General features: G+C 39.8%; 2 protein-coding genes across 3 annotated transcripts in view; one reads left to right on the top strand and one right to left on the bottom strand.

Annotated features, from left to right (window-relative positions):
- The first annotated feature begins 147 nt into the window (after nt 1-147).
- LOC134507142 (dual specificity calcium/calmodulin-dependent 3',5'-cyclic nucleotide phosphodiesterase 1A-like) overlaps nt 148-16,449 on the top strand; it is a 50,742-nt gene continuing 34,440 nt past the window's right edge. The window contains exons 1-2 of one of the 2 annotated variants that reach the window (XM_063317639.1): nt 148-260; nt 10,973-11,046. The gene's annotated coding sequence lies outside the window, so the exon portion shown is untranslated. The remainder of the gene's footprint in view (nt 261-10,972; nt 11,047-16,449) is intronic. The other variant, XM_063317647.1, reaches the window with a different exon arrangement.
- On the bottom strand, nt 6,305-10,954 carry ANKRD66 (ankyrin repeat domain 66). Its single transcript, XM_063317658.1, has 3 exons — nt 10,413-10,954; nt 7,886-8,114; nt 6,305-6,714 (listed from the first exon to the last, which is right to left on the bottom strand). Exons 1-3 carry the CDS (start codon nt 10,723-10,725, stop codon nt 6,528-6,530), a joined length of 729 nt encoding a protein of 242 aa, XP_063173728.1. The 5' UTR covers nt 10,726-10,954; the 3' UTR covers nt 6,305-6,527.

Raw genomic sequence — 16,449 nt, 5'->3', positions numbered from 1 at the left:
ATTCTGGACTTTGTATGCGGTGTCAGAGAAACTCATTAAGAACAACGCAACCACAGGCTAATATTTAAGCCATCCTATTATTTCCTAATTATACCCTAGGGATCAATAACCTCAACTCATATTAAATTTTTTATTCTTATAGTTTTCCCTTCTTTCTCAACAGAACTCAGAAGTAATGGTATTGACATTGTTTCCTATTTAGATGCTTAAAGAATTGTTGGAAAATTCCATGAATAAAACATCCAAGTGTACAGAACCATGTAAGTATTAATACATGAGAGAATGATCTGGCCAAACCTGTGTATTATCTTTGGGAAGTCCTAGAGAACAGATGAAGTACCAAATGAATAGAAGAAGGCAAATATTCCTATCTTCAGAAAGAGGGGAAAAGACGGACCATGGAGCTATAGACCAGTCAATCTAACATTTATATCTGGGGCAATTCCAGAACAGATCATAAAGGCATCCATCTGTAAGCACCTTGAAAATAATATAACAATTGTCAGAAGTGAGTGTGAATTTGTCAAGAGCATATCTTTCCAGTTTAACTGTACTTCATATTTTGATCAGATAACTTACTTAGTAGATTGAAGGAATGCTGCAGTCATAATATATTTAATTTGACAAAGTATCCAGTGATGTTCTGATAAGCAAACTAGCTAAGTATGGGCTGGATGGAATGATAATTAAGCTGTCTTGAAAACTGGGCTTATCAATGGTTCCTCACCAAACTGGAGGTGGGTATTGAATTTAGTCTTGACCTTGTATTTTTCAGCATTTTTATTAATGAAAGATGAGGGGGTTTATCAAACTTGCAGATGACACAAAACTGATGGGATACTATTACCTGTACCCCAGAAGACAGAAATAAAATTCAAAGCAATCTTGACAGATTGGACAAATATAATAAATGTAACAGAGATTAAAGCAAATGTATACAAGTAGGAAACAGAATTCAAATGGTTATAGAATGGATATGGGTACAGAATGGAAGTTACCTGGCTTGGCAAGTACTTGTAAAAAAGATATTGGGACAGTAGTTAATTACAACTGAATATGAGTCAGCAATATGATATGGCTGCAAAAAAATGGCAAATGCAATTATAGGTTGCTTTAATAGAAATATAGTTTCTAAATCATGGGGAAAACCCTTCTACTGTATTGTGTATCATGCAGAGGGAGGTGGAAAAAAACAAGCCTAAGCACATGTCCTTGAAATAATCTTTTTTTAATGACCGGCGGAAACGACAATAGCTTAGATAGTCTAACTAAATGGCTGCTAATTAGAAAATCATGGGAGGGGGCCCCATAAGTGCCTGACTCAGGACTTTGCAGAGCATGTCTTTTCTTCCTCTTGCAACCTGCTTACCTTGCAAGAGCATAACAATAGGATCTTGCAATATAGGTGACTTTTCCTGCCATATTTCCCTCCATAATACATTTTAAACGTAAGATGCAGGCTGCATGGTGATGTCATATCTCTGCATGCCAGATGGGGATTCTGAGAGGTTAAGATTGCTTTAAATAAAGAATGAGCCTAATTCTTCATATCATTTAAACCAGTCTTAATCTCCCAGAATACCTACCTGACTTACAGAGATTCAGTACCATCATGCTGTTTGCACCATGCATATTTTAAAAAATGCAATTGTTCTACTTGGAAGACCATCTTCACTCATTACATAAGACACCATTAGTTAAATACATTCATTTTCACAGTCTGTTGTAGGGACTGAGTTAAAAACAAATCCCAAAATCTTACTGATAGGATTTTTTTTAACTTTATAAGGGATCACTAGAATATATTCTAGAACATACAGATACTATGGCATCTATAGGTAAACTCCTTCTTCTGCATTTAGTGCAGTCATGCTTCGTTCGCACCTTTCTTATGCAACCAGTCCCGAGTGTTCTTCACCATGAAGATGATCAGAACTGTTATTTTACATGGATCCTACACTTTGTGATTCTACCTCTGGCAAATAAACACCCTTACATTTGTGGAGGACGCTGATAGATTTTTGATAAAGCAACATTTGGTCTTTTCCCCTCTTTTTTTTTTTTTGGTCACTCTAAATTGCCACTTTTTCATATGAATGTGAAAAATTCTGAGCAAAGGTCTTGTGGCTTTCTAAGATGACACAGGGGGACTTTGATACCTAATAATTGCTGACAACATGTTCCGAGCAGTAGCAGATACAGTGTCCTAGGAACGGTAGCTATATGATCCAGCTTACCTCTGTTTGTCACCCAGAGAACAATTGAAATGCTGACCTACGATTTTATAATACCTGAGTTAGAAGGAACATAAAAAGGTAACTCTCATTTAAACCAAAGTTGACATTTGAATCAATTGCAGCTTGCTATAGAGATATCACGCCTGCTTTAACAATTCTTCAGTAAAACCACTATTCTGATATATATTCATGCAAAATTTAAAAAATATATGTGCAGGAAGAGATATGTGGGTCATCAAAATGTGCTTTATTTTATTGTACCCTTTGGCAGTGCGGTTGTCCAGTCCAGTGGGTTCTTTTCTATAAAAATGCAAAATGTATTTAAAAGGGTGAAGTAACAGGAGTTGCACTTATTTTTTTAAAACTGCATACTGTAAATTCTTCTAAAATGCCATGGGTTTTCACACTGCACAGAGTTCCTTTACCAATAAAGCAGTGTTTTTCAAGCTTGGCAACTTTACTGCTGGCTGGGGAATTCTGGGAGTTCAAGTCCACACATCTTAAAGTTGCCAGGTTTGAAAAACGTGGCAATGGAGTGTCTCAGCTTGCCTATGTTACTATGCCAAACCACGAGAGCTTTCCAGGTAGCACAGGAGAAGTCTTGTCATGTAGCAACTCATTCTATGACAGGATATGGAGGACCCCTCAGCCACCTTCTGTATTGTGCAACCCACATCTGATCTGATCCAATGACATTCTTAAGGGGAAACTACATGCAAGCTGGGTGCTTGTGGTTAGCATGTCATGGCTTTGGGTAGGAGAAAAATGCCTAGATTTACTACCAAGAGACTCATGGTGGATTTCTTTTATGACTCTAAGTGTAAGCAATCTAGCCGATATACAGTATATTCCCTCAATTTGATCTGAAATGAGACACCAGATCAATTTCAATCTCAGAAGAATCCTTTTGAGAGGTAGGTTTAGGACAAACTTGGTTGAGGTTACACAGGCAAGAAGGGAGAAGTGAACAGTCATCCAATCAGATGGATGGTGCTCATGATAAAGCTGATGTTCAGGTTGAGACAATTTATCTTAAAAATAAAAATCATTCTCTGTTTCCCTTAGTACTGAACAGAAAAAGCAATTAAGTGAATGCCAGAAGAATGTTATGAAGTCACAATTCTTACTTGGTAGTTAACCCAGTGGATAAATATTTCTATGTTTTGGATGAGCTGTTGGACTAGACCTGTAGGACTGGAAAGAGCCATGCTTTAATCCAACCTCAGCTGAAATCCACTAGGTAACTCTGGATCAGCCATTCCTTAATCCAGCCTACCTCACAGGGTTGAGGGTTAAAAATGGGAGAAAGGAGTGTCATGGATGCCAATGTGAGTTGTGCAATATAAATTGAATACTGCATACATATTTATATGTGGGGATGTGCTGTTGAGGCAAAAGAAGATACTTCATGATGCAATCATTGATTTCCATAGTGAAGAAAGCAAGGGCGTATGAAATCCGCTATCATTCAAAAATAATATCCAAAAAGAATGGAAGGCAAGGGAGCAATGTTCCAAGAACAACCTCTACAGTTAGCCATAAGATGCTTGGATTTCTTAGCAGCTGAGGCTGTCATTGGAACGTCACTGAATGCCTTCATGATTGTACTGAACTGATATAGGAAATTGAAATCTTTATTAATTCTTGATAGCACTAGGCAGCTCCAGCTTTTTCTTCTATGTGGCATCTTCCACATATTAGCAATAAAGATTTTCTCCAGAGCAATGAAAAAAAATAGCGTCCCTCAACCAACTGTGAAGGTCTCCCAAACAGAACTGTGGGCCAGAAGCTCACTGGAGTTACATGGATTTAACTTCCTAAAAGCAAGGATTGGGGCCCCTATAAGACAGAGCCACCAATGTGCAGTGGGGGAATCCTCAACAGGCCCACCCAGGAAATTCAAACAGGACAGGCAGATTTTATTTTGACAAGGCGTTGCCTCATATACAGTAGACTGGTGCCCACCCCCCCAGCCACACCTTTCATGCATTTGAAACAAGCATACAAAGCTGTCATCCAACTTCTAATGTGTACCAGCTTTGCTCCTCTGCCTTCCCAGGTACGCACTACTGTGCCCAGACTGCTGACTCATAGCACTCTATCTTTGCCTGAGGCAAGAATCTTCAGATATGTACTCTGCATGCTCTTAGTTTCTATCCTTGATATACTAGTTAACACTTCCCCTTCCTTTTTGTATATGCATGGTAATGTCTACAGCAGCCACTGTGGCCTTGATGTGTCAGAAAACCACTGCTGAAAACATGATGTATAAACATGTTCGGTTTGAATCTATTCTGCTGCAGTCAGTGACAATCTTTATGGTTAATGCATCCATCAATCTTTTTTCACTTTTTTCTCTGTGGAGACATACACACCTCTCATGATCACAGAAGTCATTAATTTTGTTGTGTTGATGCTCCTTTTGTCAAACATGTTTCTGGAGAGAACTGCAAACCAGCTTTGAACCAGCTTTATATATGCATGTTTTTCAGTACAAGCTAATAATTTGATCTGGGGAAATCCCAAGCTAAAACAGTACTATATTGGTGAAGAAGTGATTAATTAAGTCCTTCAGTTAGTATGTTATGTAGAGATGGACCTCAAAAGGTGATAAAGAAAAATAGCGGATTGTTTGCAAAAGGATTCCAGTTCTGGTTGCTACATATATTTGCATTTATAGGAATCTGGTTACTGATTTTTTAGCTTAAGGCCAGACATGATTTTTTTTCCTCTAGGAAAGTCTGTATAGTTTGTGTATCTGTTCTTCTGATAGTGCTCTACCTAATAAGAAAGGTCATTATGATTTTTATTAAAAGGATAAGAAAGTAATTAGCAAGAAAATAAATAAAGACACATACTAAAGAATTATCTTGGACAGTTATTTTTATCACCAATATAGCAGTTAGTTGTTTTTTCAATAAAAACAAGGTGTCAAACAATTTATGTGTGACAACAGAAATAGATCCAATTACAGCTCAGGAGAAGTAATTGGGTACTTTAAATGTATGTTTACTCACTTTACAGCCTTTCCAGCATTCATTCCCATCAAAAGATTGCTCAGAAATACTAATTAATGAAGCACAGAAGCAATCTCAAGGGTGACAGAAGTGAGATCAGCAGTAATAAATGATCATGCAAAAAAAAATGCAAGGTAACTAGAAAGTAGCTAGAGCATAAAGGGAAAAGAAAAAAATAAATAAAGCTAACATATATTATAAATATATAAACCTTAAACAATAAAACTGAACTTTGACCACATGTATCATACTGATAAGATTTTCCAGTCTCGGTAGAAAGTTAATACATCTGTGGAAAGCTTAGGCACGTCCTTCACCCTGGCTTTTAGGTCTTCCCATTGGTGTAGAGCAGACTTCTTAGCTGCTGCCCACAGAGAGTAGAGCTTAAGTTCTTCATAGCTCAGTAGGTTCCAAATGTTTGGAATATAATTCAACTTCACATTATCACTGACCCTTATTTCTTATCCAAGCACCTTGTTTACAAGCCCGTGAATATTAAAGCAATATGATGTCAACCCAAAGCAGACCCTGCCAACTATCTTCCTTCTGACATACTAACTTCCAACATGCGGAAGTTGAAACCAACCCTTACTATCCACCCAATGTAGTAAACAAAATACGAGACCCCCAATTTAACATTCTTTAGAACCCTAACCCATCACCTTGTTAAGGCAGGGTATTCCAAACTATCTGCACGTTTCTCAGGTCTACCTTTCACACAGTTTGTTAACTGTGAATATACATTAACTGTAAGGTTCCTTTTCACAGATTAAAAAGCAAGAGAAGGAATTTTCATCTGCATTTTAGTGTAAACTTACTTAAGTTTACACTTCTGCATAGTGTGGCAGTATCCTTCAATTAAAACTGGCCCAAAACATTAAATGAAATATTAATATTTATTATTTTTATTTTATTAATGTTAATAAAAATATTAAGGGAAAATTACAGTAAATATATAGATCGTGTGGTCATAAAGCACAAAACTTTATTAAATTAGGGGAAAGCTTGTAAATGTGATCATATTATACAATGGTGTGTGCAAAATTAATTGGGAGAAATGCATATAAAAATAGAATTTTTCATGCACAGTTTAAAACAATTCTTAAACTGATATGGTGATGAAATGAGCCCATCATCATCATCATCATCATCATCATCAATCACTTCAAGAATGGAAAAATAGGAAAATGAAATAGATGGGTTGCAATGACTACTAAGTTAAGGCAGCTGAGATCCCATTATCTAGCTTATCTGAAATACATGATTCTTCTCATTATTTTCTTGAAGGAAGTTGAACACCAGGCTTCCCCAGCATCTTGTGGTTCACATGTTTCTTCTGAGGGAATGGTTTACTTTTCAAAAGTTCTTCTTTCTTAAGCTCCCAATCTTCATCCTTCTCATCCAGCTGGATTCCCTTTGATTTTGCCATCTGGCAATATGCCCTGTATTCTATTTCAGCCCTAGACAAAAAGGAAAGAGAAAGAGGCTTTGGATAGGCTGCTACCAATGACCGACTGATCATGGCTTGGAAGGGACTCTTGATGGTCTCTTCCCATTTGGAAGGCTGGGTGATACTGCATCCTTCTTGACCATGAGTCCTTTCTTAATCTCGGTTCTAAAATTAATGAAAAGCAAAACGGCTTTGGCTTTTCTTTCTCAATGCCTGGAGGATAAAAACGTAGCAAAATATGGGAGAATTCCTTAAATACATAAGGGTGCTTTAGCATTATTGCAGTCCAGTTCTTCAGAGAAATATCTGAAAGCAGAAGGCAATTCACTCATAGAGATTTGCTAGTACAATTAATACAGTCAATCTATCTGGGTTATATTTTACTTACTTGAATAGAGTCATGAATTTTAAAGCCTTGTAGAGTTCCTTGTAGAACAAATAGTCTGAGATGGTGTGGAGAGAGGATGCATCAGATGGGAAGGTGTCATGCATGAGAAAAGTGGTGGTGGTGGTGGTGGGGAGAATGATATAAAAAGGCCTGTCAGTGGAAACAGCAGATCCACGAAGACAGACTCACAAAAGAAAAGCAATCAATTGTTCGCTTTCCTAGCATGTATTGGGAATAAAGAAGCAGGGGAACCCACCAATTGGAGGTTCGGTAAGTATAATCCAGGTAGACGACCAGAGAATCAATGTCACCAAAGTGGAGGAAAAGGTTGAAATTTAGAAACACTGAGAGTTAAGTAGATTAAGGCTGCTGTGCAGAAAGTCCTTTGCCTTTAAAGCCCAAATAGTTTGGAGTTGATTAAAGATCACTCTCAGAAATCCTGCTCATTATCTCTTCATCCCAAACTGTATGACCCGAAAATACAAAAAAATTGGAGAGGTTCAATTCTTATGCCATTGCTCTGGAATAGTGCTTCTGCAGTAGATTTGGCTGGCTGTTTTTTTAAGTCACTTAGAAAGAATAGGTTTTATTTTAAAAGGGCTTTAATATGTGATGTGATTGATTTTTTTAAACCAGATTTTTATATTGACTGCTTTGGATAGTATTAATTTGAACTGTTTTGATAATTTCATTTTTTTCCCTAACTTTGGATTGAAATTAAGCCCCATTGCTCCACTACAAACTATCATTAGGAAAATAATGTTATCTGCCTTAATTCTTTTGCAGTACTTACATTTCTAAGAATTTGACACAGGCTTTGTGCCCATAGATCTCTGCAATTCTTCTTGGGACATCCCCATAGAGATCTGGGGCATCAATTGGGGCGTGCAGAGAATGCAGTGTTCTCAGTACGCCTAGTTGCCCTGATTCTGCAGCAAAATGAGCTGGGGTCCAGCCTGCCTCAGTTCTCAAGCACAGGCGGGCGCCATGTTCCACAAGCAGCTTTACTATCTTTGAGTGGCCTGTTGAAAATACAAACAGGAAATAAGAGCAAACAGGAAAGCCTAGCGTCACAATGAAACTTTCCCATTAACAGATAATTCCTGTAAAACTAGCTCCAGAATCTGTTGTTTTGGGAGCCATTTTTTTTATTCGGAGAACTGGTCTTGCTGTGACATCTTCAAACTCTTAATTCAAGAACTTTTTCACATTCTGCACAGGCTGAAATTTTTCCTGAATAAACCTTTCTGCCTTTATGGCCTGTCTGCCTGGGTCTCAGGTACTCCATCTTTTATAAATGTCTATTCACACGAATACATGGTATAAAGTTGTATGTCACTTGGCATTACCTGCTAATAATAATAATCATACTGGAGATTCATAGTTCACATATTCTAATTTATTTATTTATTTGATAAATTTATATAGCTGCCCATCTAACATAAATGACTCTGAGTGGCATACAAAGTTAAAAAAACACAAAAAACAACAAAATAACCAAAAACGTAACAAAAATCATTAAGAAGACCATTAAAAAACATTAAAAAAATAATCTACAGGAGAGTGTACTCAGTTTCCCTACTAATACAGCTACTTTGCAGGCTCCATATCCACATTCCCGGAACCCCATGTTTTCTTGCCCTTCCAGAAGGCCAGCATGTATTTCCCCTCTTGAAATCTGGTATCATGAACAACACAATAGAGGTGCTACTTGCTAATATAAATCTATATTCTTTTTGATGGGTCATAGCAATATATTATTTACATAAATTTAAATGGATTTCTAAAAAATATGTAGTTTCTTAGTAAGGGAACACATTTAATATAAAAAGATAGCATAGTGACATTCCATACTGGTCACCAAAAAAATTTCATGTTTTTAATATTTGGCTGATGTAATATATTAGTTATTCAGCCTATAAACTCAGTTAGATTATTTCTACACTCTATTACTGATGGCCAAGACCATTACTTGCCAGTCCATTTAATATGGCAATCAGATATAACACAAACTTGTTGGGGAAATACCTTCTGGCCCTGTGTAAAAATTAATACACGTGGATGCCATAGATCAATGCCGTCTCCTTTGTCCCCAACAATTCCTTGCAAAGAGCAAATCTTGTCTTCATCCCACACATTAATCAGTGTATTTTGCATCTAAGCCATAGTGCTTATTATTAGGGGCATCCCCATGTATCGGCACCATACTGTTTTATGTCCACAGTTGTATGCTAATTACCCAACAGCATAGCAGCTTAGTTCAAAACAAATTTAAACTTTAAAACCGAAACCATTTTTGCCATTCACAGACCTTATTTCCAATTTTAAAAATATTTATTATTTTATTTTATTTCAATTTAGATGGCAGTCTAGCTCAAAAAACATGACTCTGGGTGGCTAACAACAATTTAAAAAGCAACAGATAAACCCAAAAATCCATTCCCTGGACCTTCTGGGATGTTCTGTTCAGGACTTAGGAGATGGGTGGGGGAGCAGGGTCACCCAGAGCCGATATGCTTGGAGCAGAGGAACTTGATCCAGCTACTTCTTCTATGCAGGTTCTGATGTTGAGCAGTAGTAAATCTATGTCTTCCTATACCCACATACTGGATTACAGCCTCTGGACTTCTCACTGCTTGGCGAAGCAGCGAGGCATGTAATAGCACTTTAAAGCAATCATTTTAATCCCAAGGAAAGCTCATGAGGTATCAGTGGTGAAACGGGAGTGAAAAGAAAGATAGCTCCAGGGTTCCTGCCCACATTCTTTTGTCTTATGCAACGTTACATCATGCCCCTCTATCAAATCACCGTGCAGAATACAGGAGGGATCACCTTGTGCCCTACTTTCCACCTCTATTCCGCTGGGTACATAAAAGGGTCAGAACTGGGATAACCAAAGGCGACTCTCTTTGGAACCATCCATGCTAATTATCCACAGCACTGATGATCTAAAGCAGTGTTTCTCAACCTTAGCAACTTTCAAGATTTGTGGACTCCAAGTTTCAGAATTCCTCAGCCAGCATGCTGGCTGAGGAATTCTGGGAGTTGAAGTCCACGTACTGTATCTTAAAGTTGCCGCGGTTGAGAAACACCGATCTAAAATATAGGTAAAGTTCTTGCCTGTTGCTCCTGTCTTTCTCAATCTCTGCTTTTACTTAACCTTTATCCCGTTTTTGATGTCTGTTATATCAGTAAATATAGTTATGCTAACTGATCGGAATGGCCTGTGTGCTTGCTCTGGTCCGGATATAGAGAATGATAGGTAGTATGCTGGGTGCAAACTGAATTGGAAATTTTACAGGCAGAGGTTTATTGCTTACCGTTTGCTGCCGCCCAGTGGAGAGGTGTCCTGTCGCTCCAGTCTGCATCTTTGCCATTTAGGTCAGCGAGCCCACTCTTGAGGAGTTCTTCCACTAAATTGTATTTACCCAAAGCCACCACTTCGTGCAGTTCCGTCATGCTTCCTTTCGCTAGCCTACTGAGCCGGATCCAAGGATTCAGCAAGGCCTCGAACAAACCAGTTCTTGTTGTCAGGAGGGATGTGTCTAAATGTTGCGAAGCAATGATTCCCGACCCGTTCTGCTGGTGCCGCCACCCACTCCAAATACTCCTAAGTGCTGCTAATGGCAACATTTAGAGGGATATAGAACCATTTTTTTTCCTGCGATCGAGAACGAGACATCTACTTGGTGACCCGAGAGCCCCCACGTCTGTTGTTACTTGTTTCCTATGGAAACTGGCTCCTCCTTTGGGGAAGCCTTAGAATTGCCCTCGGGAAACCTTCATTCGCGTAGGTCTGCAGGAGAGCGAGAGAACGAGCAATGAAATTCTCCTACTGGAGGAATCTTTCGAAGGGATACGTTTGTTTTCTGGTCGCCAGACTTTGCTGGAAGGAAACACTGTTGGAAGTGCATTGAATCGCAGCGGAGCAGGAGCAAAGCGGTCCTTTAAGCGGTGAGTTGGGATTTGCTGGAAAGAGCGGGGGTCGTTTGCAGAAACGGGGGGAGACTTTTGGAGGCATTAATTTAGGCACCTGCTGCTCTGGGCACGTGCTTTGTCTCCCCCAACAGCCGCAGATCCTCCGAGGCATGCAGGCAGCATCCATTTGCGGCCCTCTCTCGTTCTTTTGTTGGCAACAAGTGCTTCTAGTACCAGCAAACGTAAGTGGAGAATCCCCTTTCAGTTTGTAATAATGGATTGAGAGGACAACCTCCTCTTTTCTGCCATAAATACTGGACATCCTAACCAGGTTTCTTAGTTATTTCCTTATGATTAATGTTCTCTAGTTCACCTTGCCTACCTTTCTTAACCTAACACACAAACATTTTAGTGTTTAAGGGTCAGAAGCTGCACTGCAAGAGAGAGGCCTCTTTTAAACGAAGTCCACAAGGACAGCTGCCATCCATTAAAAGCAACTTCCATCAAATTCAGGGAAAAAGAAAAGCACATGATGGAGGGGTCGATGCCTTTCCTCTCAAACGAAGGGCTTGCTCATGAGAGTGAAATGCACCTAGAGGGCTGGATCTGGACCTTTTGGTGCCCGAGGCAAAGTCACATTCTGGCACCCCGGGTGGTTTGGCTCATCCTCCCATTTGGTTAGGAATTTCAAAAAGGCGCCCTCTTCTTTCTTTTTTTCTTCCAGTTTTTGAACTTTACTCGAAACTTAGATTTTACTTTATTTATTTTTATTTATCCAATTTGTCCCTGCCCATTCCTCCCATTGGGGGACTCTGGGCGGTTTACAAAAATCAATTAAAACAATCATAAAATATACAGTATAAAATTACAATAATAAATAATATAAATAAGAGTAAAGATAAAAAGTCCAAGTGGCGAAAGAACCTAAAAACAGTCCAAGTGTGGGAGGAGTGGTCTATAGCAGCCATCCCCATGTAGATCTAATTTAATCTAGATCTAGATTTTCAGTCCTGGACATTTTTTTTCCCTTCTCTCGGACATTTTCACCTGTTTGGGTCGAGCCAATAGACCCAAGGTGCCAGGTTCGGGACTTGGTGCGAAGCGAACAAAACACCAAGACGAAAATCAGACTTTTTATATCCACTTTATTTCAGAGGTCTGAGATACGTGGAGACTCTCCGCTAAGGGGGAGAGAGCCCTGAGCAAGCCACAGACCCCTGCTTTTATACTATCTTGAGACAGAAGAAATACAATCAGCTCACAGCTGGTTTCTTACAATTTTAGCAATTTTGGGAACAGATCAAGAACAAACTTAAAATAAACTTATCAATCTTGTATGTCCTGTCAGCTGCCCAAGCCATGACCCACCTTATCAGGCTGACCACAGCTGGTCTCCTGCATCCCTACTCCAGGTCAAGCTCATACAAGGAAATCACAAATCATACAGTTATCTTCAAGGATACATAGAAATCAATCACAAAACCTATAGTTGTGTTCAGAGATTACAAAAGCAAGCAAGGAAATCATAAAGCATACAGCTGTTTTCAAAAATTACAAAAACAGGTCATTGAGTAAAAGTGTATCACTTCTGACAAGGACATTGAATACAGGTTTCAGCACAAATACACACATTCTCGTATGCAGGCTCATTATCAGATGCTGACCCAGTATTACCTCTATTTCAGTTTCTACCATTTCTGTTCTCATCACACCCTATTTGCACAGTAAGTAATTTTAATTACATCAGCACCCATTGCAACAATTCTGCAAAATTATATTTAACCCTCCGGTTAGCTCACGGGGTGCGGCTGTTACCGCTTCACTTTTTGAATTGTGGTTTTCGGAAGTCTTTTCAATTTTGGCGCCCTCTAAAACTTGGCGCCCCTAGGCCGGTGCCTGCTGGGCCTAACCCTACAGCCAGCCCTGTGTGCATATTTTATATCCTCCCTGCTGTGGGTCATTGGTGCTATTTGCACTGAACTGAATAGTCTCCCTAAATTATCATGGTTATAACAATGCTGGGAGACTCCTCAGTCCAAACCATTTGCTGTAAAATTATATAAATATCCAAGCTTATATCCAGAGGATTACATAACACTTACATATAGTATTTCTTCCTACTTCCGTAGGAAGACTGCTTTTCCTAAATGATTACCTGCAGATGGAGCAGGGAGTCTGGCTTACCATCCCTGATAAAAAGAGAAGCTGTAGAAACCAAAGGAACGAACAAAATGCAAATTGAAGATGAACCTAAAGAAGACTGTTGCCTGATAGTGGCTGTTTGCCTGCTGCATGTAATCTCTTTGTAAGATGCAGAGAGGGCTTTTCTCTTTTCCTTCATCCCCTGTTTTGTTACTTTTTCTTTCTGCATCATCTCCATCCAGTTTTGTTTTCCCCCTTTTCCTTTCCCAGGGTAGTTTCTGTTTTCTTTTCCTTTTTCCTTTTTTCTGTTGGAGGGATGAAAAGGAAATGGAAGTTTTTGTGTGTGAGAGAATGGTTGGTATATGGAGTTGGGGATCAGTGAATTCATAGACTTATTTTATAGGTAATCAATTCTAATTGATTGATGTGTCATCAAGTTGATATCAACTCTAGTAACCACATATATAGATTTTCTCCAGGATGGAGATCTGTCCCCAACATGACTGTTCAAGTCTTCCAGTGGTTCACGCATTGTCACTATAATGGAGTCCCTTTACTTCCTGCTGGTCATCCTCTTATTCCATTCCATCTTTCCCAGCATTACAGACTTTTCAAGAGAGGTAGGTAAAGGTTTCCCTTGACGTAAAGTCCAGTCGTGTCCGACTCTAGGGGGCGGTGCTCATCTCCGTTTCTAAGCCTTAGAGCCGGCGTTGTCATAGACACTTCCAGGTCATGTGGCCAGCATGACGACACGGAACGCCGTTACCTTCCCGCCGAAGCGGTACCTATTGATCTACTCACATTTGCATGTTTTCGAACTGCTAGGTGAGCAGGAGCTGGGACTAGCAACGGGAGCTCACCCCGCCGCGCGGTTTCGAACCGCCGACCTTCCGATCGGCAGCTCAGCGGTTTAACCCGCAGCGCCACCGCGTCCCTTTCAAGAGAGGTAGGTCTTTGCATATTGTTCAAAATATGATCATTTGAGCCTAGTCATTTGCAGTTAGTAGTTAAAAGTTAGTAAACATTTCTATTAACATATTTAACCTTATGGGGGGTGTCTTCTGGACTACACAACTAACACATATCTGTAATATGCACGCATTTATTGAGGAGGTGAGGATTTTAGGATTGGTTTTAGCTGGAGTTAGCCAGCCTTGGTTGATAAGGCAGGAAAGCTAGCCATGCACAGGATTTTTGTCTGTGTTGATAATTCCTTTGTCTATTCTAGCTTTATGGAGAAGGGGAGATCAGTTTAAATTCAAGGTCATCTTCCTTTGGGGTAAATAGATAGTATTCTAGCCTCATAGCTAGTGTGAAGACCTGTGAAAGTACAATATTTCTTTTATAATACCTATGTTCTCCTAGTTTTGGACTAGTGCTATAGGTGAACATGTAGCTTTAATGATCCTAAATCTATTGTCAGAAATACTGAATGCATCTCTGTCTCATTCTTATTGCTGTCACCATCGCCCATTCATTGGTCTTCATGTGGTCACTGCTTGGCTGTCACTACCCTAAGTTTTGCACAGGACATGGAAGCAAAGAGGAGGAAAAGTAGGTCTAAGAAGCACCAGAGGATTATACTGTTCCCCCGCTTCATGGGGGGGGGAAATCCTGTGGAGTAAATTCACAGGGATTACACAATAGTTGTTAATGGTTACATTAGAATGATGTCACAATGCTTCTGGAGGAAGGCATGGCATTTTTTCTTGAACTTGCATCCACTGAGGATGTACAATAATGACATCCATATAGGAATAGGAAACTACTTTATTAGCTATAAATGTAGGAAATTACTGCAATAAGGGTTGTAGACAAAACAAAAAACAGCTGCAGATATGACACAGGATAAAAGAGAGAAGATTGGTGTCAAAACTAATAATAACCAAGCCAAAACAAAAACCTGTGATCAGAGGGCCAAAAAGAAACTTTCTGCCACTCTTTTGTAAGTATATCATTACTTTGACCCAAGGAGAGGGAAGGATCACAGGTCACTGTTGGAGATCATCTTTCTTGGGCATTTGCCAGTTACTCTGAGACTGCATCAGACTCAGGAACATGGGCCTAAAGGAGGCCCCCATCTCTTTTCACTGAACCAGACTGAAGGGTGTTATTAGAGATAGGGCTACGCATTTGCGCACACACTTGAAATACAGTAGGCAGAAGGGGTGTTCACGCTGGTATCCCATGCTGTTGTTGTAAAGAGAGCATCTTACCCTGAACTTCTGCTTGCACCTGGAAAAGGATCCCAATTTATGTAGCACCTTTTGGGAGGGTGGAAACTTTCATTGAACCATGGCGGAGGTTCAAAGGTTGAACTCTCCATTTCCCATGGTAGTCATTTGGGGGTTCCCTGTGGTTGCTATCTGCAAATAAAAAGCAGCTATGGGTGAATTTGTCTAGGTCACGCATCCCTTCCATTGGTTCATAGGAGGAATGCCTTGTCTAGAATGCTGCCTACTGCAGTGCGTGTATCACTGACAGAGAAAATATGCTTCTTGCCTCAGAAATATTCTTCAGTGCATGTACAAAGCTAGATTAAATGACAAAAGTTTATTGCTCTGATTATTAGTACTGAGAGCCTCGTGTGGCGCAGAATGGCAGGCGGCAGTATTGCAACCGAAACTCTCCCCACGACCTGAGTTCGATCCCAGTGGAAGCTGGATTCTCTCTCAGGTAGCCGGCTCAGGTCGACTCAGCCTTCCATCCTTCCGAGGTCATAAAATGAGTACCCAGCTTGCTGGGGAAGGCAATGGCAAACCACCCTGCTATAGTCTGCCAAGGAAACGTCGCGAAAACGGCATCCCCCCAAAGGGTCAGACATGACTCGGTGCTTGCACAGGGGACCGTTCACCTTTTTTTTAATTAGTACTAATAGCACTAATACTAATAGTAGTAGCAGAAAATACTTTATAGGGTAAAAACTGATGCAGAGGGGCTACTGTTAAGAGTTGTGGGAGATAGAAGGTGTCAAGATGGTCAGTTAGAGATTCTGAGTGGAGGGAAGGGGAGCTAGACATCTACATGCCATCTGTACCTTTAAATCCATTTTTCAGTCTCAACTCGAGTGATGGCTTAGTGAAACTACAGACCCGTCCACCTATAAGTGTTGCCACTGAATTCCCAGTAGGCCGAAGAGAAAACATTCAGACCTGTGACTGAATTAAGAAAGACCGTTTATACAACCTGGCAAGTATAAATGAAGCCAGCTGGGTGATCTGGGAAGAGTAAATATCTTTATGAGGTATCTATCTAGGCATCTATCAGGTGCTCCCAGACTTGATCTGGAAGGAAAAA

This window comes from Candoia aspera, chromosome 1 (assembly GCF_035149785.1).
Source record: "Candoia aspera isolate rCanAsp1 chromosome 1, rCanAsp1.hap2, whole genome shotgun sequence".
Lineage (NCBI taxonomy): Eukaryota > Metazoa > Chordata > Lepidosauria > Squamata > Boidae > Candoia > Candoia aspera.
This window is presented reverse-complemented; position numbering and strand designations above follow the sequence as displayed.

Coding starts and splice junctions, on each gene's coding strand:
- ANKRD66 (XM_063317658.1), bottom strand. CDS start 10,725: ATGTTGCCATTAGCAGCACTTAGGAGTATTTGGAGTGGGTGGCGGCAC. Junction 8,115..10,412: donor CCACTGGGCGGCAGCAAACG/GTAAGCAATAAA, acceptor TATTTTCAACAG/GCCACTCAAAGATAGTAAAG. Junction 6,715..7,885: donor TGTGTCAAATTCTTAGAAAT/GTAAGTACTGCA, acceptor CTTTTTGTCTAG/GGCTGAAATAGAATACAGGG.